The sequence below is a fragment of the Patella vulgata genome, chromosome 4 (assembly GCF_932274485.2).
Source record: "Patella vulgata chromosome 4, xgPatVulg1.2, whole genome shotgun sequence".
In the NCBI taxonomy this organism is placed as follows: Eukaryota; Metazoa; Mollusca; class Gastropoda; family Patellidae; genus Patella; species Patella vulgata.
This window is the reverse complement of record NC_065882.2, coordinates 5,626,896-5,650,957: the sequence shown is the minus strand read 5'-3', so window position 1 is coordinate 5,650,957 and position 24,062 is coordinate 5,626,896. Positions and strand designations below refer to the sequence as shown.

At 36.7% G+C, this 24,062-nt stretch overlaps 1 protein-coding gene and 2 long non-coding RNA genes across 3 annotated transcripts; 1 reads left to right on the top strand and 2 right to left on the bottom strand.

The window, feature by feature from the left end:
* The first annotated feature begins 71 nt into the window (after nucleotides 1-71).
* Nucleotides 72-10,119, top strand: LOC126817403 (outer dense fiber protein 3). The gene is made up of 5 exons (XM_050544377.2): nucleotides 72-169; nucleotides 2,977-3,087; nucleotides 3,856-3,972; nucleotides 5,658-5,864; nucleotides 9,713-10,119. The coding sequence occupies exons 1-5, from the start codon at nucleotides 106-108 to the stop codon at nucleotides 9,979-9,981; spliced, it is 768 nt and encodes a 255-aa protein (XP_050400334.1). The 5' UTR covers nucleotides 72-105; the 3' UTR covers nucleotides 9,982-10,119.
* Nucleotides 10,120-10,289: 170 nt separating this feature from the next.
* Nucleotides 10,290-13,834, bottom strand: LOC126817415 (uncharacterized). Its single transcript, XR_007679003.2, has 3 exons — nucleotides 13,670-13,834; nucleotides 11,961-12,008; nucleotides 10,290-10,907 (listed from the first exon to the last, which is right to left on the bottom strand). It is a non-coding gene; the product is annotated as an uncharacterized LOC126817415 (long non-coding RNA).
* A 2,079-nt stretch (nucleotides 13,835-15,913) lies between these two features.
* Nucleotides 15,914-18,833, bottom strand: LOC130012467 (uncharacterized). The gene is made up of 3 exons (XR_008787899.1): nucleotides 18,704-18,833; nucleotides 17,110-17,307; nucleotides 15,914-16,128 (listed from the first exon to the last, which is right to left on the bottom strand). It is a non-coding gene; the product is annotated as an uncharacterized LOC130012467 (long non-coding RNA).
* Nucleotides 18,834-24,062: the final 5,229 nt, after the last annotated feature.

The window sequence follows — 24,062 nt, the reverse complement described above, 5'->3', positions numbered from 1 at the left end:
GTCAATCACGCCAAGTATCGCGAGATCAATAGAAGGTTCGTTGCCCAGAGAAACGCCCATTTTCCATTGTCAGCTGACAGAAGGTAAACAAAGCGAAAGTAGGAGATGGAAGGCGATTCAGTTAAACAAGAAAAAAGAAAATTGGCACCAATAGCGGCGAGAGAAAGAGGTAAACATTTTATTCAATTAATGGACTGAACAGTTTAATCTGACTGGTAGATTTTTGTTTGTATTTTCCTTTTTTTTTTAAAAAATAAAAATAAAATTATAACAAGCGCACATCAGACCATTATGACTATGAGGGGAAAGACAATATATTGCACGCATACTTTATAATAAAGGCACGGTTTGAATTTTATTATTTTGAAAAAAGATAAGGCAAAAATTAAAAAAAAAAAAAAAAAAAAAACCCACCAAAACCAAACAAATAAAAATGAGATCCAAAAATTATAGTAGGCCTAGATCTACATGAGAAAAAAGGGAGCGATACACAAAGAAAATGAAGTATTGGAATGTTAAAAGTAACATCATGTGAGTGTAATCTAAATTAAGTATAGACAAGGAGTCGACACGTGTTGTCAATTTATTGGTTAATTGGAAGAGTATACAGGTCACAATTCTATGGAACACACTTACTGCTTGGGGGGGGGGGGGGCGAATGGTTAGCACGTGCGCGCTGTATCATGAGGCCTGTTGAGTCAACTGGCGTGGTTTCGAATCCCCGGTTGTGAGTGACAAGGAGTAGGGTTGCCTGTCCAGCCTCGTGGGTTTTCTCCGGGTCCTCCGGTTTCTTCCCACTGCTAAAGACCCCCACGTGCAAGCAAATTACTGAAATAAAATCAAACCATATGTTAGTCCCGAAATGACCTAGTTTGTGTCGAGTGGACGTAAGACCCATTTCCCTCTCTCTCTCTCTCGTTTCAAATCCCCGGTTGTGAGTTACAAGGAGTAGGGTCGCCTGTCCAGCCTCGTGGGTTTTCTCCGGGTCCTCCGGTTTCCTCCCACTGCTAAAGACCCCTACGCGCAAGCGAAATATTGAAATAAAATGACCTAGTTTGTGTCGAGTGGACGTTAAACTCCATTTCTCTCTCTCTCTCTCTCTCTCTCTCTCTCTCTTACTGCTTATTACTGAGCGACATTTCGACTAGGCTTCTCTAGTTTTTATCAAGCAACAACGCTTAGTAATAAGCAGTAATTGTGTTCCATAGAACTGTGACCTGTATATTCCAGTTCAATTACTAAATGCTATTGAAACAATTTAATTAGAAGAGGATCAACCGAAAATATTGCTGCGCGGGATGACATATCTTCTTGTTCTAGTTCTAAATGTCCCGCGGTAACTCAGCGATTAAGTCGGTGACTCACTAACTAGGAGGTCCGGGGTTCTATCCCGGTGTTGACCGAGAAAGTTCTCCGGGATTTTGTATCGTGGTTTCCGCATGTCAGTGATGCAGGAGGGCCTAGGAAGGAGCAGCTTCTTGTGGTTCGGACGGTAAAAACAACCGAGGTCCCGTGTACACCTTGAACAGCTGGAAGTCAGTTACTGTCAGGGCAGAGTAGCAGGACATTAAAGATGGGTTCTCAGAAAAGTATTTATCGGGTGGTTATTTCCAATAAAAGTATGGTAATTTTGGTAGATATGGAAAGTAGATATATCCAATCTTACTAGAAAAATTCTGGATTCACTGAGAAACACTCATGGAGCGTATACAGGGTAAGGGTTCCCCTAATCAACAGCCCGTCGATTAGGAATTTCTGAACGCGTGATGTCAAAGGTCACACGCGAACATAGAGCGCTTGATGTATAAGTTGATAAACTTTATGAAGAGTTAGACGTTCAACACTAATTTCTGAGATAAGAATGACGGAAAAAGACGCGGGTAGTGGATAATCCGAAAATTTAATTAGGATTCGATATTTGTTATAAATAGTAAGCGATTAAAGACAACATCGTCTTATGTCTGCAATGAATTCTCCTCTGACTTCTAAGAGAGGTAAGTCCCGTGACGTAAACATGACCAGGTTTGATCGAATTTTTATAGCAGGACATTCCTTCGCAATTACAATGTTTGAGAAGGATTTGAAGCAAAATTATGACAAATTAATTAGTTTGAATACGTTTTTAGTCCAAATATACCATTAAATCACCCAGTTTGTACGCGGGAACCCATCTTTAAACACATTCCATGCATGGATAATGTCTATATTCTGTCATGTCCGCAGGTTTATCTTGTAGTTTATTTTTGTTTTGCCTGTAGTGCGGTCGTAGTCCGGGGCCCTTATTCACGAAAACTTAAACTAAGTTACAACCGAAATTTTAAGAAATACTGCAACTTCATTGGATATATGCAAATTGATTTTACTGATCAGCCAATCGAATTGCAGTATTTCTTAAAATTTCGATTGTATCTTGTTTAAGTTTTCGTGAATAAGGGCCATGGGCATCACTTACTATTAGAATTCATACACCCGAGCCCTGTTTCTCGAAATCTTAACTTAAGATAAAATCCAAATTTTAGTAGATACTTCAATTTTGATTGGCTAAGCACTAAAATCAATCTAATATCCAATCAAATTACTAAAATTTGGATTTTATCTTAGTTAAAATTTCGCCAAATACAGGCCCCAGAATAGTGAGAGAGAGAGAGAGAGAGAGAGAGAGAGAGAGATGTGTTTAACGTCCACTCGACACAAACTAGGTCATTTCGGGACTAGACCAACATATGGTTTAATTTAATTCAATAATGCGCTTGCGCGTAGGGATCTTTAGCAGACCCGGAGAAAACCCACGCGGGTGGACAGGCGCCCCAGAATAGTAAAATTAACATTCTATGTCAGTTTATCACGCGTTCTTCTTGTAAAGTGATGGCTTTATCCAGTAGAATGTTAAAACCTCATTTCATTTATTCAGCCAGTCTTTAACATGTTCATTAAATAGTTTAAACACCATTCCGCTTCATTTTCTTTTCGTTTCAGGTCCTGGTCCGGGTCATTATAGGTTACCATCTACATGTGGTTATACTGACCATGATTGTACTAAACACACTAAAGCTGCCTATTCTTTTGGTCGTCGATTGGCTCTTTTGGGTAAGTATAGATATGTAGCGAGGAGAGAGAGAGAAAAAAGGAGAGAGAGAGAGAAATGGGTTTAACGTCCACTCGACACAAAGTAGGTCATTTTGGGACTAACACATGGTTCAATTTTATTTCAATAATTCGCTTGCGCGTATGGGTCTTTAGCAGTGGGAAGAAACCGGAGGACCCGGAAAGAACCCACGGAGTTAGACAGGCGACCCTACTCCGTGTCACGTACAACCGGGAAATCGAAACCACGCCAGTTGACTCAATGACAGACCTTATGATACAGCGGCACACGTGCTAACCATTCGGCCAGGCCCCCCCCCCCCCCAGCCCCTATGATCTGTAGTAATTAAGGATGCTATTGCAATAAGCTGGATGGACAACATCTTCAGTAGAAGGCTTGATCTTGCTTTAACTACGTACATTTGGGGGCTCCTTTAACTTTAATATACCCAGCCCGGTCTAACCCACTCTAATCAAGCCCTGAACTTAATTGCTTCACCCCGAACCGAGATATAAGCGATTCAAATTTAGGCTCGTCTCGATCGTCTCTACTAACTTTGATATGTTAAGTTATCCATCACAAAATGTATTCAAATCCACTAAATATCACAGGCTAACGATGGCATTGAGTGTTGATTATTGTCTGGATATGTTAATTAATGTCTAATTAATAATTTAGATAACATTTCAGGCCCTAAGAAAGACCTGCAATAGGCAGATTTACCTCTTGCATAATGTATGTTTAAATAAATGTGTTTTTTTTTATTTTAGCCAATCAGAATTATACCGCCACTCCCGGTCCAGCCTATCTTATAGAACCAGCTATAACTAAACATGGCCGAGATGGTACACCAGCCTACTCCATGCTAGCCAGACGAGATGGAGCACGTAAGATTCGTCATTTTTATCTAAAACTACATGCGAGACCTACGTATTGAAAAATACCATTGTCCCTTTCATTTAAAATCGTTTAAATTTTTTATCAGTAAGTCAATTTAAATTCGATGTGGCAAATGTTAAGACTCTAAACCCAATCCGATTAAAAACACAGATCCTATTTTTTTTCGTTTTTTTGTAGTTCAAAATTTCATTTTACTTTTCTTTACTACAATAGGATCTGGAAGAGTTGTCATAAAACCCGCGTTATGGATAATGTGATCGATTAGCCAATGAAATGGTCTGTTACGGCGGGTTTTTGGCGTGAGGTGCATGGAACTGTGGGTAACCCACTAGAAACATCAACGTTAATTGGTTAATCAATTATCTGACCTCATAGAGACAAAAGCCGTTCGTAACAACCCTGACACGACCTCCCACTACAACCGGTCATATCTTCATATAGTGGAGGCCATCAAAAGTAAAAATAAAACGGGAAAAAATAATAGAGAGAGGGAGAGAGAGAGAGAGAGAGAGAGAGAGAGATTGGGTTTAACGTCCACTCGACACAAACTAGGTCATTTCGGGACTAACATATGGTTCAATTTTATTTCAATAATTCGCTTGCGTGTAGGGGTCTTTAGCAGTGGGAGGAAACCGGAGGACCCGGAGAAAACCCACGAGGTTGGACAGGCGACCCTACTTCTTGTCACGTACAACCGGGGAATTGAAACCCCGCCAGTTGACTCAATGATAGACCGTATGATACAGCGCGCACGTGCTAACCATTCGGCCATCCAACCCCCCGGAACAAAATATAGATCTGTATTTTAATCAGATTGTTCAAAAGTATGACGAATTGAAAAGTCCATCGATAGCATCTTACTCGTCGGTCGCCGTCTTTATTTGCTGTGAAACAAATTGATGGGCCTGATTTAAATCCTATTAAATCCAAGTCAGGCGATAATCTAGAGTTAGTATTTTAATTTTGTTTTCTTAATTATAGTGTAGTAAAGACAAGTAAAACGAAATTTTGAACTATAAAAAAACGAAACGAAATAGGTTCTGTCTTTTAATCAGATTGTATTTTTAACAATTTTGTGAAAGTATTATAATTTCACTACTGTAAAGATCAGGAATACTCTGCCTCGTGCAAGACACCAGCCACATGTCTGTCAGACTATTTAACAGATATAGCCGCTCATTCTCCATCCCAGAAATAACTTTACTCTACGTTTATCTCTGGTAAAACTCGCCCACCATTAATCAGCGTGAATTCGGTTGTTTAGCTCCGCCCTCCGTGGCTACAGATTGGCAGGATTTGTTAGAATGAAATGATGCCGATTTTAAAATGGCCTGCGAGTTTTACCAGAGATCAACGAAGGGGTAAACTTATCTCTGGGATCGAGAGTGATAGTCATTATCACTCAAAGACTAGGAGATTCTGGATGTCCGAGATATACATGTTTTGTAAAGACTAGGAGATTCTGGGTGTCAGAGATATAAAGACTAGTAGAGTCTGGGTGTCCGAGACATAAAGTCTAGGAGATTCTGGGTGGCCGAGACATACAGACTAGGAGATTCTGGGTGCCCGAGACATACAGACTAGAAGATTCTGGGTGTCCGAGATATAAAGATTAAGAGATTTTGGATATCTGAGATATAAATTAGCAACATTTTTTATTTTTATTATACAGACTTGTTCAACACTCCATCACCAGGGGCATATTTCCCAGAGAAAGTTCATCCACAGGGGGAGAGGCACGCCCCTAAGTATTCTGTCGGGGCTCGAACAAGATACAGGAAGACGGATAACAACCCATCAGCTAATAAATACAAACTACCATCCGTCTTAGGCGCCAATCAACCAGATAAACCATCGTCTGCTGCCTACTCTGTTGTTGGTAAATATTTAAATAATTTTAATTCTAGTTTGATAATAAATATATGAAATATTTTAATTCTAGATAATACTGATTTGTATTTTAGTTTGTTGGTAAATATTTAAAACATTTTAATTCTAGATTCTAGCAGGGTGGTAACAACTACTTAAAACATATTGATTCTAGGCTTTATTTTGTTGGTAAAAGCTTAAAAAACATTTTGATTTTAGCATGGTTGGTAAAAATCTAAAATATCTTGATTCCAGAGTTTAAAATGATGGTAAAAACTTAAAGGGTCATTATGGGAGATTCGATAAAGAGTTGATTGTTCTCGCTATAATAGTTGGTGGGGGGGGGGGGTGAATGGGCGAATGGTTAGCACGCGCCCGCTGTATCAAAAGGCCTGTCATTGAGTCAACTGGCGTGGTTTCGAATCCCCGGTTGTACGTGACAAAGAGTAGTTTCGCCTGTTTAACCTCGTGGGTTTTCTCCGGTTTCCTCCCACTGCTAAAGACCCTTACGCGCAAGCGAATTATTGAAATAAAATTAAACCATATTTTAGTCCCGAAATGACCTAGTTTGTGTCGAGTGGACGTTAAACCCCTCTCTCTTTCGCGCTAAATTGGTTTAAACACAAATAACGTAAATAGAATTGCTCCTCTCTGAACCGAGATATTAACTTTTAAATTTTAGACTAGCCGCGATCCTCATTACTAAATGTCTCGGTTATCCATTTTTACTTTTAATTATCCTTAATAAAATGTTTTCAAATTCGCTAAATATCGCAGGCTCGCGACGACACCGAGAATTGATTATGCTTTGGATAAGTTAATTAATGTCTAATTAATAATTCAGATAACATTTCGGGCCCAAAGAACGAACCATTAGGCAGATGTAGCTCTTGTATAATGTATGTATAAAATATTTTAATTATAGATTGCAGGAGTTGGTACTTAGTAAAGATTTAAAAACTTATGATTATAATTATGGATTGTAGTGTGTAATACTTGAGTGGCATTTAACGATTGAACACAATAAAAACACAATTTATATGTTTTCCAAATATCGTGTTGTTTGTTAGAGTGTTGGTTAAAATCACTTGTTTGTATGACATTCAAAACTTTTTGCTTGCTAGTCGACTTTTAGAACATTTCTATATGTTGCTTACTGGCATACATTTAAAACATTTAGATTTTAGCTTGTTGGTAGCCATTTTGATTTTAGCTTGTTGGTAGCCATTTCGATTTTAGCTTGTTGGTGGCCATTTTGATTTTAGCTTGTTGGTAGCCATTTCGATTTTAGCTTGTTGGTAGCCATTTTGATTTGAGCTTGTTGGTAGCCATTTTGATTTTAGCTTGTTTGTAGCCATTTTGATTTCAGCTTGTTGTTAGCCATTTTGATTTTAGCTTGTTGGTAGCCGATAAGTATTTAAAACTATCATAAACATTTTGATTTTATTTAATTTGTTGATGTGTATGTAAAATATATATAAAACTGTGATCCTAGCTAGCTGGTAAACCGTTAAAACATTTTGATTCTAGCTAGTTTATTGGTAAACCTTTAAATTATGGCTTGCTAAATGTTTTATATGCGAGCATTTTGATTCTAGCTTTATGGTAATAATTTAAAACACTTTCTTAATTCTAATCTAACTCGATGGTAATAATTTAAAGCATTATGATTCTAGATTGCCAATTACAATTCAAAACATTTTTAATTATCTCTTTATGGTAACAAACTAAAGAGTTTTAATTCTACTTTGATGGTAATGATTTAAAACATTTTAATTATGAATTGGTGGTAATAATTTAAGACATTTGATTATAGTTGGATGGTAATAATCTAAAATATTTAGATTCTATTTTGCTGATTCGATGGTAATAATTTAAAACATTTAGATTCTATTTTGCTGATTCGATGGTAATAATTTAAAACATTTAGATTCTATTTTTTGGTTCGATGGTAATAATTTATAACATTTAGATTGTTTTAATAATTGAAAACTGTTTAATTCTAGTTTGTTAATAATAATTGAAAACCGTTTAATTCTAGTTTGTTGATAAAAATTGAAAATATTTTAATTCTAGTTTGTTAATAATGATTGAAAACTTTTTAATTCAATTTTTTTGATAATAATTGAAAACTGTTTAATTCTAGTTTGTCAATAATAATTGAAAACTTTTTAATTCTAGTTTGTTAATAATAATTGAAATATTTTTAATTCTAGTTTGTTGATAATAATTGAAAACTTTTTAATTCTAGTTTGTTGATAATAATTGAAAACTGTTTAATTCTAGTTTGTTGATAAAAATTGAAAATATTTTAATTCTAGTTTGTTAATAATGATTGAAAACTTTTTAATTTAGTTTATCAATAATAATTGAAAACCTTTCAAATCTAGTTTGTTAATAATGATTGAAAACTTTTAAATTCTAGTTTGTTAATAATGATTGAAAACTTTTTAATTCTAGTTTGTTAATAATAATTGAAAACTTTTTAATTCTAGTTTGTTGATAATAATTGAAAACTTTTTAATTCTAGTTTGTTAATAATAATTGAAAACTTCTTAATTCTAGTTTGTTAATAATATTGAAAACTTTTTTAATTCTAGTTTGTTAATAATGATTGAAAACTTTTTAATTGTAGTTTGTTGATAATAATTGAAAATATTTTAATTCTAGTTTGTTAATAATGATTGAAAACGTTTTAATTCTAGTTTTTTGATAATAATTGAAAACTTTTTAATTCTAATTTGTTGATAATAATTGAAAACTTTTTAATTCTAATTTGTTGATAATAATTGAAAACTGTTTAATTCTAGTTTGTTGATAATAATTGAAAATATTTTAATTCTAGTTTTTGATAATAATTGAAAACTTTTTAATTCTAGTTTGTTGATAATAATTGAAAACGTTTTAATTCTAGTTTGTTAATAATGATTGAAAATATTTTTTAATTCTAGTTTGTTGATAATAATCGAAAACTTTTTAACGTTTCAATTCTAGTTGGTTGATAACACTTGAAAACTTTTTAACTTTTCAATTCTAGTTTGTTGATAATAATCGAAAACTTTTTAACGTTTCAATTCTAGTTTGTTGATAACACTTGAAAACTTTTTAACTTTTCAATTCTAGTTTGTTGATAATAATTGAAAATATTTTTTTTATTTTAGTTAGATGATTTCAGTTCTAACTTTATGTTATTTTTTATTATTATTCTATCTTGGTTTTCTTTTTACAAATTTTATGAGTTTTGTAAAGTAACTCAGTGTAACATCCTTTATCTCGCACAAAGCATGTTTAAATATAGAATAAGTATGATTTGTATGATTTAAGATATTTTTAAATATTGTGTCGTTATCTTAGAACCAGGATATTTAAGGGAACCACGGTGGCTAAGTGGGTGAGACGGTGGCTCGCTAGCCTGGAGAACGCATGTTCGATCCCTGCATTAGCCGAGAGGGGACTTGACAAGGACAGTCGTTCGAGTGGGACGAAAAATCCGAGGTCCAATGTATACATTGGCGTGCACGTGAAAGTTCCCTTGACAGTTGGAATTCGATATAAGAGTAGGCCATAGTGCCGCTGTCCAGGCAAAATTCCCTTCATAGCACTCTGTATGGCGTATGTATGCCCGTCGTCATTAGCCCACCTATGGAGCAGAGCAGAGGGACGTTAAACCCCATTTCATTTTATTTCATTTCATTTCTTTAGGGCCTCATTTTATTTGTGTGATATAGCCGTTTCAAAACGTATTTTTGCGCGCATACGTGTACACGCAAAGTAACGGATAAAATTGTCATCGGTCTTGACAACTTATTTAATTAGTACGGTTTAGGTTACATGGTTTTTTTTGTTTCGTCTTTCAAGGTAGAAGGAATGTCGGCAGTTACCTAGAGGATATGGCCAAGGCACCGGGTCCAGGTCATTATCATTCAACTACACCCGATACTTATAAAATCAAGGCACCGCTATATTCACTGAGACGTCGATGCTACATGCCGGAGGACTGTACCCTGAAACCGGGCCCGGGTGCTCACAGTCCCGAAAAGGTCATCATTAATCGGCGATCAGCCCCGCAACATTCATTAGGAATACGTCATTCAGAATATATTTGTCAGGTATTCGCGGATTTATAATAGTATGTCAATTATTGTTTTCTTGTAAATTTTGTAATTGGACATTCAGCAATCTGATTAAAGCACAGATCCTATTTCGTTTCGTTTTTATAGTTCAAAATTTCGTTTTACTTGCCTTTACTACACTTGTAGTGTAAACCGTCGAAAGTATAAAAAAACCGAAACGAAATATAGATCTGTATTTTAATCAAATTGGTAATTCAGTGTCTATTAAATATGTTTTATAAATTCTTAATATAGTTTTATTTCTGCTCATCTACTATGCGCTCATTTAGTTGTGTGTGTGTGGTGAGAGAGAAAGAGAGAGAGAGGGGGGGGGGGTATGCTAGGTGGTTCCCACTATACTATCACGATAGAAGTCGTGGTTTTAATTGTTTGGTAATCGTGCTGATCCTATCAAGTCTTATCATATATTGAGGTCAGTCGTAGCAATCGTGTTGATCGTATGGAAACGTATCCGAACGTGTCTGCAGGTACCAGATCGTGTTCCAATAAACCTGGATATCATCATACATAGATATATGATTCAAAACATGTCCCCATAAACCTGGATATAACCATACATAATTATATGATTCACATGTCTCCTTTAACCTGGATATCACCATACACAGATATATGATTCACACCATGTCCCAATAAACCTGGATATCATCATGTACATATATATCATAAACTACATGTCCCAATAAATCTGGATATTATCATACATATAAGATTCACAACATGTCCCCATAAACCTGGATATCATAATACACAGATATGTGATGATGTTTTCGCACTACGTCACTATCGCAACACATTCCCAAAAACGTTTATTATATTGGCACTGAAGTTATTCTTGCACCTCTCTTGTTTCTATTAAACAAAGCCCTTCTTCTTAATTTTTGGGTATAGACTTCCGGATACATAGCTACAGCTTTCTCCTAAAATATTGTAAAATAATTTCATAATTAGATCAGACAGGTGTTGCGATGTCAACGTAGGCCTATTTGTAAAACATGAAATGACTACACTTTAAGAGGGTAGCAGTCAAAAGCTGTAATCAGGCGGGCTTGCCTGTTCATAGCACCATAAATGACAGCAATACTGCTTATATTGTATTTTCCGGCATGGTTCCCCCTGGTCAGTGATGCAGGACGGAGGGCCTGTCAAGAACAGCTGTCTAGTCATTCGGATGAGACGAAAAACCGAGGTCCCGTGTACGCATTGGCGTGCACGTAAAAGATCCCTTGGCAGTTGGAATTCGATATAAGAGTAGGCCGTAGTGCCGCTGTCCGGGCAAAATTTCACTCATAGCACACTGTATGGCGTATGCCCGTCTTCATTAGCCCAGTTCGGAGCAAAACAGTAGGACGTTAAACCTCATTTCATTTCATTTCATTTTTTGCTTATATTGTTCTCAGACTTTCTAGACAAACCTGGCACGAAATCATATTATAATAATCATGCGCACATTTAACAAAATTAGTGTTGGCAATGGTCAGACTTACACTCTGATTCAAATACAGATCTATATTCCATTTCGTTTTTTTTATACTTTCGATGGCTTACACTACATGAAGATTTGATCAGTTGTACTGGAAGGTCGCGTCAGGGGTCATTGATTAATCAATCAGCGTTGGCGTTTCTAGTGGTTTACCCACAGTTCCGTGCAGAGCACGTCAAGAACTCGCCGTAACAGACCGTTTTATTGGCTAATTCCTCACATCAACTAGAACGCTTGTTATATAACAACTCTTCCAGATCCTACTGTTGTGAAGACAAGTAAAACGAAATTTTGAACTATAAAAAAACGAAACGAAATAGGATCTGTGTTTTAAACAGATTGCCTGGCTTATAGCATTCAAACTTGTCTTGTGTGGGAAAGGTTTGTGTTGTCGTTTCAAAAGAAAACAATGATTGGAATGCGAGGAACGCCATTAATGATATAATTCACAATGTCTTGACCATACAAAACAAAATGTATAGAATCGTACCTGATACAATTTCTCAGCTTTGTCATTGCTTATCCTCTTTAATTCCAACTATATTAAAATAATAAAATACAAATACTTGTAATTAAACATGCATTATGCAAGAGCAAAATCTGATTATTGCAAGTCTTAATTTAGGCTTCAGATGTTATAGAAATTATAAATTAGATCTTTATTTAAACAACAAGCCCAAAATCAACTCTGTAGACCCACGGATGGCTCGGCTACAGCTCGGATTTAAACAGGATTTCACTTATATTAATTCAAATATGGCGCATCCTGATGAGAATACGTCAGTTAGATCGAGGCTAAATGATAGAGTGTACTTAGCGAGGCCGCTGTAGAGCGTTTCCGCATGCCATTGAAAACTTTACTTGATAACCGAGATATGTAGGTGGAGTTAACGCCTGTCAATCAAACGATCAGCCACGGTGAAGGCACATTTCACTACCATTTCTAGTCAAATATTACAACGATGATAACTATGTTCAGAATAAAGTAATTTGACTGAAATTTTCAAAATATTCTTCTTTCATCATCTACTTTTGAACTGTTATAGCAAGAATGGCCAATTCTCTGTAAAAAATCTCCCATAATGTATCTTTAATTCTCTTTGATTCCAACAATATAAAAATAATAAAATACAAATACTTTTAATTAATTATCTCTGTGGCTTATACACACTCTGATTACAAGACAGAGAGGATGATGTCCCCCTATCTTAATCCAAAAATATATAAATGAGAGAGAGAAATGGGGTTTAACGTCCACTCGACACAAGGAAGGTCATTTCGCGACACACATGATTCATTCAATTTTATTTTAATAATTCGCTTGTGCGCAGGGGTCTTAATTAGCAGTGGGAGGAAACCGGAAGACTCATAGAAAAACCCACGAAGTTGGACAGGCGATCCTTCTCCGTGTCACGTGCAAGCGGCGAATCGAAACCATGCCATTTGATTCAATGGCGGAACTTATGATGCAACGCGCACGCGTTAACCATTCGGCCATCCAATCTCCCAATACATAGATGACATTCATTAATTACTTGCACATTTTATCTTTTATCAATCAAGTTGCTTATCGTTCGGCTTAATCTGAGAAAAATATGCTCATAGTTGGGTAGAAAATTGTAGGAAATATTTTTGAGCGGTTCGTAAAAGCCACTTAAAACAGACGACAACTTCACTGTCCGGGGAGAGTTCCACTGGCCTGCATTGCACAAGCAAGAAAATAAAACTAATTTAGTCTTAGTCACGAAGTGTCATAGTATAATTAGTATATGCCCATGTTCCTGAATCAACGACTGCGAGTTTCACAACATCTGGCCGTTGCTTGTTTACTTCTCAATTCCCGAACTTATAGCAATGTTATCTACAGACACGTGAACAGTAGCGTGACTAGCGTCTAATCAGAGGTTGTGACATCGCGACCTCCACGGAAACCTTGACAGTGAATGAACCTTGAACTTTGCAACTCGATTATCACAGGTAGACATTTAAAATTGAAAGCGCGAGACTTGGTAATCGCGACGATCGAGGAATCTGATAGGCTCACAACTGAAAATACAGACACTCGCTTTTACAGTGAAATACGTCACGCGAGTCCAATATTCCACTAGTATAAGTAATGTACGATTGGCAAGTTGCCCGTCCGATTATTTGACGTCAAAGGGTGACGTCACATCTGTATTTTAAAGTTATTTAACTTACCATGATGTACACAATGAGACCAAATACCAGATGAAATAGAACGAAACCCGTGACTAGACAGATAAATGCTGCAAAGTCTAAAGTGAGGGCCATTGAATCTGATGTAATAAAACTAATTACAGCATGCCATACACATGCCATGGATAAAATCACCATACAACCCAATATATGGATATCCTGAAAAATATACAAAGATGAAAATTATATCATTTATGCGATTCCTGAATACAAATCATAACAAATAAGTAAGATAAGGTATTTTAGGTGGACTTACCAAATAAGTTAGATACGGTATTTTGGGTGGACTTACCAAATCAGTAAGATAAGGCATTTTAGGTTGACTTACCAAATAAATTAGATAAGACATTATAGGTGGACTTACCAAAAATGTTAGGTGGACTTACCAAATAAGTTAGATAAGGTATTGTAGGTGGACTTACCAAATAAGTTAGATACGGTATTTTGGGTGGACTTACCAAATCAGTAAGATAAAGAATTTTAGGTGGACTTACCAAATACATTAGATAAGACATTATAGGTGGACTTACCCAAAATGTTAGGTGGACTTACCAAATAAGTTAGATAAGGTATTGTAGGTGGACTTACCAAATAAGTTAGATAAGGTATTGTAGGTGGACTTACCAAATAAGTTAGATAAGGTATTTTGGGCGGACTTACCAAATCAGTAAGATAAGGCATTTTAGGTGGACTTACCAAATAAATTAGATAAGGTATTGTAGGTGGACTTACCAAATAAGTTAGATAAGGTATTTTAGGGGGACTTACCAAATAAGTTAGATAAGATATTTTAGACGGACTTACCAAATAAGTTAGATAAGACATTATAGGTGGACTTACCAAATATGTTAGATACGGTATTTTGGGCGGACTTACCAAATCAGTAAGATAAGGTATTGTAGGTGGACTTACCAAATAAGTTAGATAAGGTATTTTAGGTAAAGATTGTGATGCTGTAAATTTAAAAGCTACACCTGTTAAAACCAGTGTGGCTGTCATCTGTAACCTGTGCTGAGTAAGAGTCATGGGAATGGCAAACGTCGTCATTGACAACGAGCTAATCAGTGCCTGAAAATAAAATGGTACAAATTTCAATTTGAAAGGTAGTATGCCAATCTGATTCAAACACAGATCCTATTTCGTTTCGTTTTTATAGTTCAAAAGTTTGTTTTACTTGTCTTTACTACACTAGGATCTGGAAGGGTAGTTATTATTGACGTGGTCTGAATGGTGTGAGGGATTAGCCAATGAAAAGGTCTGTTACGGCGAGTACTTGGTCTTTTAATGCACGGAACTGTGGGTAAACCACTAGAAACGTCAACGCTAATTGATTAATCAATGTCTGACGTCATAGGATCAAAAGCCGCTTGTTTGACTCCTGACGTGAACTCCCACTATAACTCCCACTATGTAGGGTAGGCCATCGAAAGTATAAAAAAAAACGAAACGAAATATAGATCGGTATTTTAATCAGATTGGTAGCATCCGATTCTGCACACAGATAACTATATACCTTGCCGCCATGCTGAAAATGAGTATATTATTTTGTTATGAATTGAAGCCAACACAACATAGAGATGGAGGTCTCGAACAGGCGACCCTATTCCTTGTCACGTACAAGCGGGGACTCGAAACCATGTCACTTGACTCAATGACAGACATTAAGATCTAATACGCACGCGTTAAATCATTCGGCCACCAAAACCCCAATTCCAATATTGAAATCTTCTGACGTAAGATATAAAAGGCATATATCAACCTGCGAAAATAAATTGTCTGCGATATCACTTCGGTGGAAGTGGACGTTAAATAAAGCTATTTCACACACACGCGATCACATTGATCAGCAGTGAATATTCGCCAAGCCGCTACAATCACTGATAAGGATGACATCGATGCGACTTAATGAGCAAAAAATATTAACATTTTTCCTCCGACAATTAAAATTCTAAAACATTTTTTTTATATATTATAAAAATAAATAACGACGTTTGACGTATTTGTAGGTAAAAATTATTTCTTATTTAGTTTAAATTGGTATTAAAATGAGTAAAAGTCGCCATTCTGCTCAGATCAGTAAAGTCTTATGTAAACAATGCACTTTCGTAATCCTCTGTGAAACAGATTGACACACGATAATGAATGAAAACATCACATTAAAACTCAAAATAAGTACTTACCATTACAAAAACTATATTCCACATATAGAAACCAGGGCGGCGGAAGGCAATGAACGTAAAAGTTAAGGTGGGGTATTTTTTCTTGGTAGCAAATATTTCATGGGACAAATTGACATCTTGAGTTGCTTTCACGTGATCCCGTAACGTCCATTCTTGTGAATCCAGAAATCCTCGTGGATTAACTCGGCTTAATTCCTTCTCATCTTCCAATAGATTTACTTTATTATCAGTTAATTCTGTTGTGATTAATACAGATAAATCCTGACAATAGACAAACAGTTTATAATTATAACACCTGGGGGTTTATTCGTGAAAAGCTGGGGGGGGGGGGGGTCTTTCGGGGTTGTGAAGCCCAGGTATCTCGGTTTGACTTGGTACAAGGTTTGATTCGGTACAAGGTTTTATTCGATACAAGGTTTGACATGGTACAAGGGTTGACTTGGTACGAGGTTTGACTTGACTTGGTACGAGGTTTGATTTGGTACCTTGCTACGAGGTTTTACTTCCTACAAGGTTTGGGTTGGTACCTTATGTCTGTTAGGCCTAATTACAAAAGAGGAGACTTTATAAGCGAGATATTTTTGCAAGACGACATGTTAACAACTCTCTAGTGCGGGGTGATTCATAAAGGCAGCGAAAAAAGGTGAAGCCAACCTAATAGAAACGAAATTGATTTAGTTCCACTAGGAGTCACATGCACAAAGAACGGAGCCACATCGGCCACCGGGACAATCCGGTGTCGACCAAGAAGAACCCTCGAGATATTTAATCGACAAGGACAATACAATATAGCAATCACAAGTCGACGAAGGGCTTATTTTTGTTATTAAACATTATTTTCGAATTGCAAAATGAAATGAAATGGGGTTTAACGTCCTACTATTCTGCTCCGACTGGGCTAATGAAGACGGGCATACGCCATACATTGTGCTATGAGGAAATTTTGCCCGGGCAACGGCACTATATTATACTATTATATCGAATACCAACTACCAAGGGATCTTTTATGTGCATGCCAATGTGTACACGGGACCTCGGTTTTTCGTTCCATCCGAACGACTAGACAGCTGTCTTTGTCTGCATCCCTGACAGAAACCACGTCGTAAAATCCCAATGAACTTTCTTGGCCAGTGCAGGGATGGGATCGAATTTCGAATTGCAACATACACAATCTGCAAAATAAACGCCAAGGAGGCGAGCTGCGCCAAGGTTTATCTTAGGTTAGTTTAGTTTAAATTTTACCTGAACATCAAACGGGAAATTACGGAGTTCCAGATGTTCTGAGAATGTCCCTTTAATTCTTCTGGTTTCTATAATATACGCCTCTCCCTCGGATGTAAATTCTACTTCCGTTGATAGCCGTGTTCTAGGTGAGCCTATGATGTTCTGGATCTGAATTTTAGGGTTCCACATTTTTGATTGGGAAGCTTCGTCTAAAGACTGAACAAAAAAACAACATACTTAGTCTAGGTATACGGACATATTAAATACTTAGTCTAGGTATATCGACATATTAAATACTTAGTCTAGGTATATCGACATATTAAATACTTAGTCTAGGTATACGGAGATATTAAATACTTAGTCTAGGTATATCGACATATTAAATACTTAGTCTAGGTATATCGACATATTAAATACTTAGTCTAGGTATATCGACATATTAAATACTTAGTCTAGGTATATCGACATATTAAATACTTAGTCTAGGTATACGGAGATATTAAATACTTAGTCTAGGTATATCGACATATTAAATACTTAGTCTAGGTATATCGACATATTAAATACTTAGTCTAGGTATATCGACATATTAAATACTTAGTCTAGGTATACGGAGATATTAAATACTTAGTCTAGGTATATCGACATATTAAATACTTAGTCTAGGTATATCGACATATTAAATTTCAAAACGTAATCAGCAAATCTACTGTTGATATATTGTTTTAAACATACATCATTATGCAAGAGCTAAATCTGTCTATTGCAGGTCTTTCTTTGGGCCTTAAATGTCATCTAAACTATTAATTAGATATTAATTAACATGACAAGACCATACCCAACTCTCGACGCCATCTTATGTGTCTGAATTTCATTGGATTTGAATCCGATCCGCTGTTCAACGTCCGTTGATGATTAAACGCAAAAATGTAAATTATCGTGACAGCAGTAACAATGATAATCGAGACTACATAGATTTCAAAATAAGGTTTTCTCGGCTTTGAGTCAAGCAATTTGACACTCGGCAAACCTCGACAGATTCCGGTACCCTACATCTAACCTCGGCTGTATGATAGTATTTGATATGTACCTACGCCCATACATTTGCGATGCGGCTACCGGTTTACTTTAACAGGAAAACGAGCCGCTTTTACAAAAAAAGTCCCAAAATGGCGTCTTTTGTCGAGTGTATATAACTAAACGAGCAGAGATATTGTCTCAAGGCTGCTGGTTTGATATAATTCCCTGGTAATTCCCCATACCCATTGCCAAACTTGACGTTAGTTGATATAATACACTCTCCACAGAAATCTCCATGGGTGCAGCCATTTTTCATCCGGCACCTTTGAAATAGTTCCAATATGGCGGAATTCGTCATACAGCCGAGATTAGATGCGTAGAATCTGTCGAGGTTTGCCGAATGGCAATTTGACTGAAATTTTCAGCATATTATTCTATATTTTGATCTAACTACATTAGTGAGAACTGCCAACTCTTTACCTTATGTTACCTAATGCATCTTGACGTAAATGTTAAATAAATGGAAATAACGATCAGCGGCTATAGCGAAAGGAAATGAAATTATTTCTGAGCTTTTCAAAGTTCCCCTTACCTTGTTTGTGCCGTGATCAAACGTACATTCTCGCCATCTTGCTTTTATGTATATGTCTGCTTCGAATGTTTCCTGTAATGTGTCTATTTCACCAACTTTCAAGAATACTACACTCACAAACACTTCACGCTGTCGAAGAGAAAAGGGTGCAAATGCATCAGACACTCTCAAATGTTAACAAAAGTAGACGATCCCAGACGCGTTATCCTGCTTTTCCAGGCCGTGAGTACAGCAACATGAAAGTGGTCCAAAAAAGCCTATTAAATGCGGTTTTGCATCCGAAATCTCACTCTATACCCACCTGATTATGGCGGAAGGGGCATGAATGACATGCCGAAAATTTTGATTTCCCGAAAAATTGACGAAACTAACAATAATGACGCAGTTAGTGGTCGACATTTGAATTCCTTAATTCCTTAATCGAGAATTTTAATCGAACACACTAAGTTTTGCATACTTCGAGAATTGTGAAAAATGTTTATTTTGCTCTCATTTAATAAAATTGGAAGCGTTTATACATAATCGTTGTGTTTCTGAAAGATGTAAAACAGGTTAGAACCGTATTACACAATAGAATACTAAGTTTTTAATATGGCGGCCATTCAGGGTAGAGATCCATGTTTAAAGTAGATAGCCATCTATGTGCAGAACGAGAGAGAGAGAGAGAGAGGAGAGAGAGAGAAATGGGGTTTAACGTCCACTCGACACAAACTAGGTCATTTCGGGACTAACATATGGTTCAATTTTATTTCCATAATGCGCTTGCGCGTAGGAGTCTTTAGCAGTGGAAACCGGAGGACCCAGAGAAAACCCACGAGGTTGGACAGGCGACCCTACTCCTTGTCACGTACAACCGGGGAATCGAAACCACGCCAGTTGACTGAATGACAGACTTTATGATACAGCACGCACGTGCTAACCATTCAGCCATCCAATCCCCCGTGCAGAATGAACAATCTGTGGAGAGTAACAGCGAACAAGGTGTAACCTAGATAAGAAACCGCATCTCTCAACCCACCGTGTTTCGAGATAAGAGATGGTACTATATAGTTCTATCTTAAATATCCCGATGCAGATCAGATCGGGCTTTCAATAAGCAAACCTGACAATGTTATTCACAACATTGCTGCCACATTCAACTACAATTAAGCATATAATCCTACCTGACACAGGTGCAAATCATGTCTTTTTCATTCGAAGCGATAATAGGCTGGCTCTCCGGCATTTTAAATTTGACATCTTTGACGTCATGAAGACGGGGCGTCGAGTACAACAGCCAATCAAAGTACTAACCTGATATGAGTTGCGCAGAAATAATTCACCGTAATTATGATGTCCTTGATTTACTTTATTGTCAAAAATATTATTTGCAAATAAACCAAAGTTGTTTCATTAGAGTGGGATACGTATGTTTGATGAATTCCAATAGTATAAAATTAGCTTATTTTCAAGATGTAACATGCATTAATAATGGAATTACGTTTGCCATGTGAAACTAATGGCACCCAATCGTATCTACAAGCACATCAATATTTAGCCATGTTCATGTAGCTAAGTATAACCATCTTCAGTATCTCCTGTGATATCCTTCATTTCTACTCCACTAAGCCCTGGGTAAATTCACGGGGGAGACACATAGTTAGGGTGGCCCATGTACTCTACAGAAATAAAGTCCACCGCTGATAGTTCGAGACTACCACTGAAGCGTGCACATTCGCCGTGCCGAGACCAACTTTCTGACAGTATGATACTATAAATAACCATGGCACGTGCAATTCTCTACAAATCTATCAACTATTACAGCCGTAAAAAATTTATTGTTGACGATTTTGAATAGCAGTGAAATTAAGCTTCTTGATTATTACAGCAGATTTAGAAATTACGTTCGTTTCATTTTTTAAATCGCTTTATCATTAACTGTACCGTTAAGAGCGGCATCTTTTGGTTTAGTACAAATAATATCTCTGAATCACTCGGGTTAGACAGGAACATGATACTAGCAGTAGTTTCATTTTACTTTTACAAGGTTCTTAAAACGATTGTTGAGCTACCTAACGTGCTTATTTCTAAATTCAATTTCTTGTTCTAGCTTTCTGTTATGTTTCGTAAAAAAGTAGTCTTGATTATCCCGACCTGTCAATCAGACGTAGAATGGTCAATAGACTGGTAAAGCGAGACTAATTTCAAAACAAGGGCACGTAACCTATCTTTTACTCAAAAGTGTCTGGATGTTATGGACGACGCTTGGAACCAGTTTTCAGTCTATTATTTATAGATGATTAATGGTCATAGCTTATTAAGTACAACATGATCGTTTATTTAGTGACTATAATTGTGTGAAACTGATTTGAGGCTTGGCATATATATAAATATTGTGGCGTAATTGTCGAGATATATGGAGATATATGGAGATATTTATTTATGGTGGGTCACCCTAACATAGTTAAATTATCTCCCTTTGATACTTGTGCTATTTTTATCGACCAATCGAGTGGGCGAAGGGAGGTAACTCGCATTTTATTACAGTACGATTATTGTTGTGAACGTAAACAATGATGCCAAGACTGGTATGTAAACAGATTTTTCATTGGTTCGTACAATTTGAATTTGTGAAAACACAGTGAATGGATCCATGGCTTCGTGGAACGGAACGAAACCGAACGATGCCAGTGGGGATACGGAGGATTTACATTTGTCATACACACACGGGCTCTAAATAAACTTTTTCAGTATTATTAAAGGGAAGCAGAATAAATATCGAACAAAATTCTCGAAGTATACTTAGTGTTTTCGACTAAAATCGTTGATTTAGGACTTAAAATGTCGGACAACTAGCTTAGTGTCTGTCCTCAAGCGGAACTAACTGTAGACAGACAGTCTACGTTTAGTACGAGTTCTAGCTGTTATAATATGTACGTTTACCAGTACACGGGTATCATATGTTCGCTTTTTCGACAACGAGTTGCCCTTTGAGGGCGATTTGGTATTTTTTACGCTAAGGGCGTCAACAAATGATAATCTTGGAAAGAAAGATAAAGATTAAATTTCCGATACTTATATTCATCGTTGTCTAATTACAGTCATTGCTTGTAAATAAGGCTAAATCTATGTTAGTGTATAGGGCTGTAACCGCCAATATGTATTTTCAATTTGACGAGATCTTTAGTTTTGTGAACCGGCCCCAATAAAAAATATGAGACTACTCACCACTTTCGTCCGTACGTCCATATTGAATAATCGTCTGTTAAAATTCACAGAATGTACACCATCAAATATATTAACACTCTAATGACTAGAAAAACACACAATACTAACGATAATCCTTTAACCCTTTATCATAAATATCTTAAATCACATATATATTCCACACATATATTATAAATCGTCCAAATATAAAGGGTTAATAGACTGTTTGAACACTATAACTCACGGTATTATAATAATCAGAAGATTTGAATATATCACAGTTGTTGCAGATATAGCACACCTATTGCACTCGGTAAACCTCGGCAGATTCCGGTATCCTACATCTAGCCTCGGCTGTATGACGGTAAGTGATATGTAGCCTACCTACTTATTAGGAACATTTGCCGCGTTTAAAAATAAGTTATCAAAATTATGTAGTTCGAAGCGTGTGTAGAATTTTCAGTGGAAAGTTGTCCTTGTTTGAAAAAAATCGGATAAACTTGAAAGAAAAATAGCTCCAGACTTTGAAATATGTGTTGTTACAGATATTGCACACCTATTGGTGGTGTATATCACAAACTGTTCGATATTCTTTAATCGTATACAACTGGATTATAGATAATAATATAAGCCCTGGATACTAATGGTTTAATGGTTCTAATGCGATAATCTATACACTGTAAAAAACAATTCTTAGTAATTATGTAATTACTAGTTGTATCATTGAGTCAAGTGGCGTGGTTTTGATTCCCCGCTTGTACGTGACAAGGATCAGGGTAGGGTCACATGTCCAACCCCGTGGCTTTTCTCCGGGTCTTCTGGTTTCCTCTTTCTGCTAAAGACCCCTACATGCAAGCGAATTAATGAAATAAAGTTGAACCATATGTTAGCCCCGAATGACCTAGTTAGTGTCGAGTAGACGTTACCCCCCCCCCCCCTCTCTCATTTGAAGTAGAATGATGCCTATGAAGAAAATGGATCCCACTCTTATATCGAATTCCAACTGTCAAGGGATCGTTAACGCACACCAATCATAAGCGAATTATTGAAACACAATGGTGGTGTTGGTTGACCTTTCTTTCTAACGTCTCAGCAGCCTTGAAACAATATTTCTGTTCATTGAGATACATACATAAATAGGATTAAAGTGGAGTTGGGTCAAAACGGCGACAATACTTCGCACGTTAGTTTCTGCGACGTTGTTTCCATGAATGTAGCCGAGAGAAAATATGCTCTATGCCAGCAGGAAGTGGCCCATCACCCCCCCCCCCCCCAACTTCTGGACACGCGCCTGCTGTCTCTATTCGCTCTTTCTATCTCTTTTGTAGCATAGGTATAAAATTTTATGATTTTAGAGATTGATAACGTAATAGAGAGTCGAGAATAGATATGAAGAAACGTTTTTGTTTTGACAGTGTATTTTAGAGTTAACAATAAAGCCTCTTAAACACTGGTTCACGGTTCGTTTGTCACAATGCTCAACAAAACCCAGATTAAAGCTGAACTCCGATTACAAAAATACAGAAATAATTAAATAAAAGAACGGTAACGCCCAAAATAACCACTATACTTGTTTTCAATTTCTAGAACTAACATGGCGATCGCTTTGGGCGGACAAACACACAGGCAGGCCACGCCCACTTCCAGTGTAAACCGTGTCAAGCGAAGTGTCCACATCCGGTTAGCTAGTCAACAAGAAACTATCAGCTCATAGTATGGCGGTTGTTTTGGGCGTTGCCTTTTTTTTATTTAATTATTTCTGTAGTTTTGTAATCGAACTTTAGATTTAATTTTACAGGGGTACTATGAGAGAGAGAAGAGATAGAGAGAGAGAAACTAGGTCATTTACTTGCGCGTACGGGTCTTTAACAGTGAGTGACCAATGGAGAATCTTTAAGGTAATGTGTTACTCTGAGACTGAAATAAAAACAGTACAGTCGATTTTTAGCAGGATGGGGTTTAACGTCCTACTGTTCTGCTCCGACTGGGCTCATTAAGACGGGCTGGAAAGTGTCACGAAAATATAAAAACATGTTACTATTATTATATACTAGCCTTGATAAACATCATGATATGCCTTGATAAATAACACGAAAATGAAAAATGAAATGAAATGAAATGAAATGGGGTTTAACGTCCTACTGTTCTGCTCCTATACTGGGCTAATGAAGAC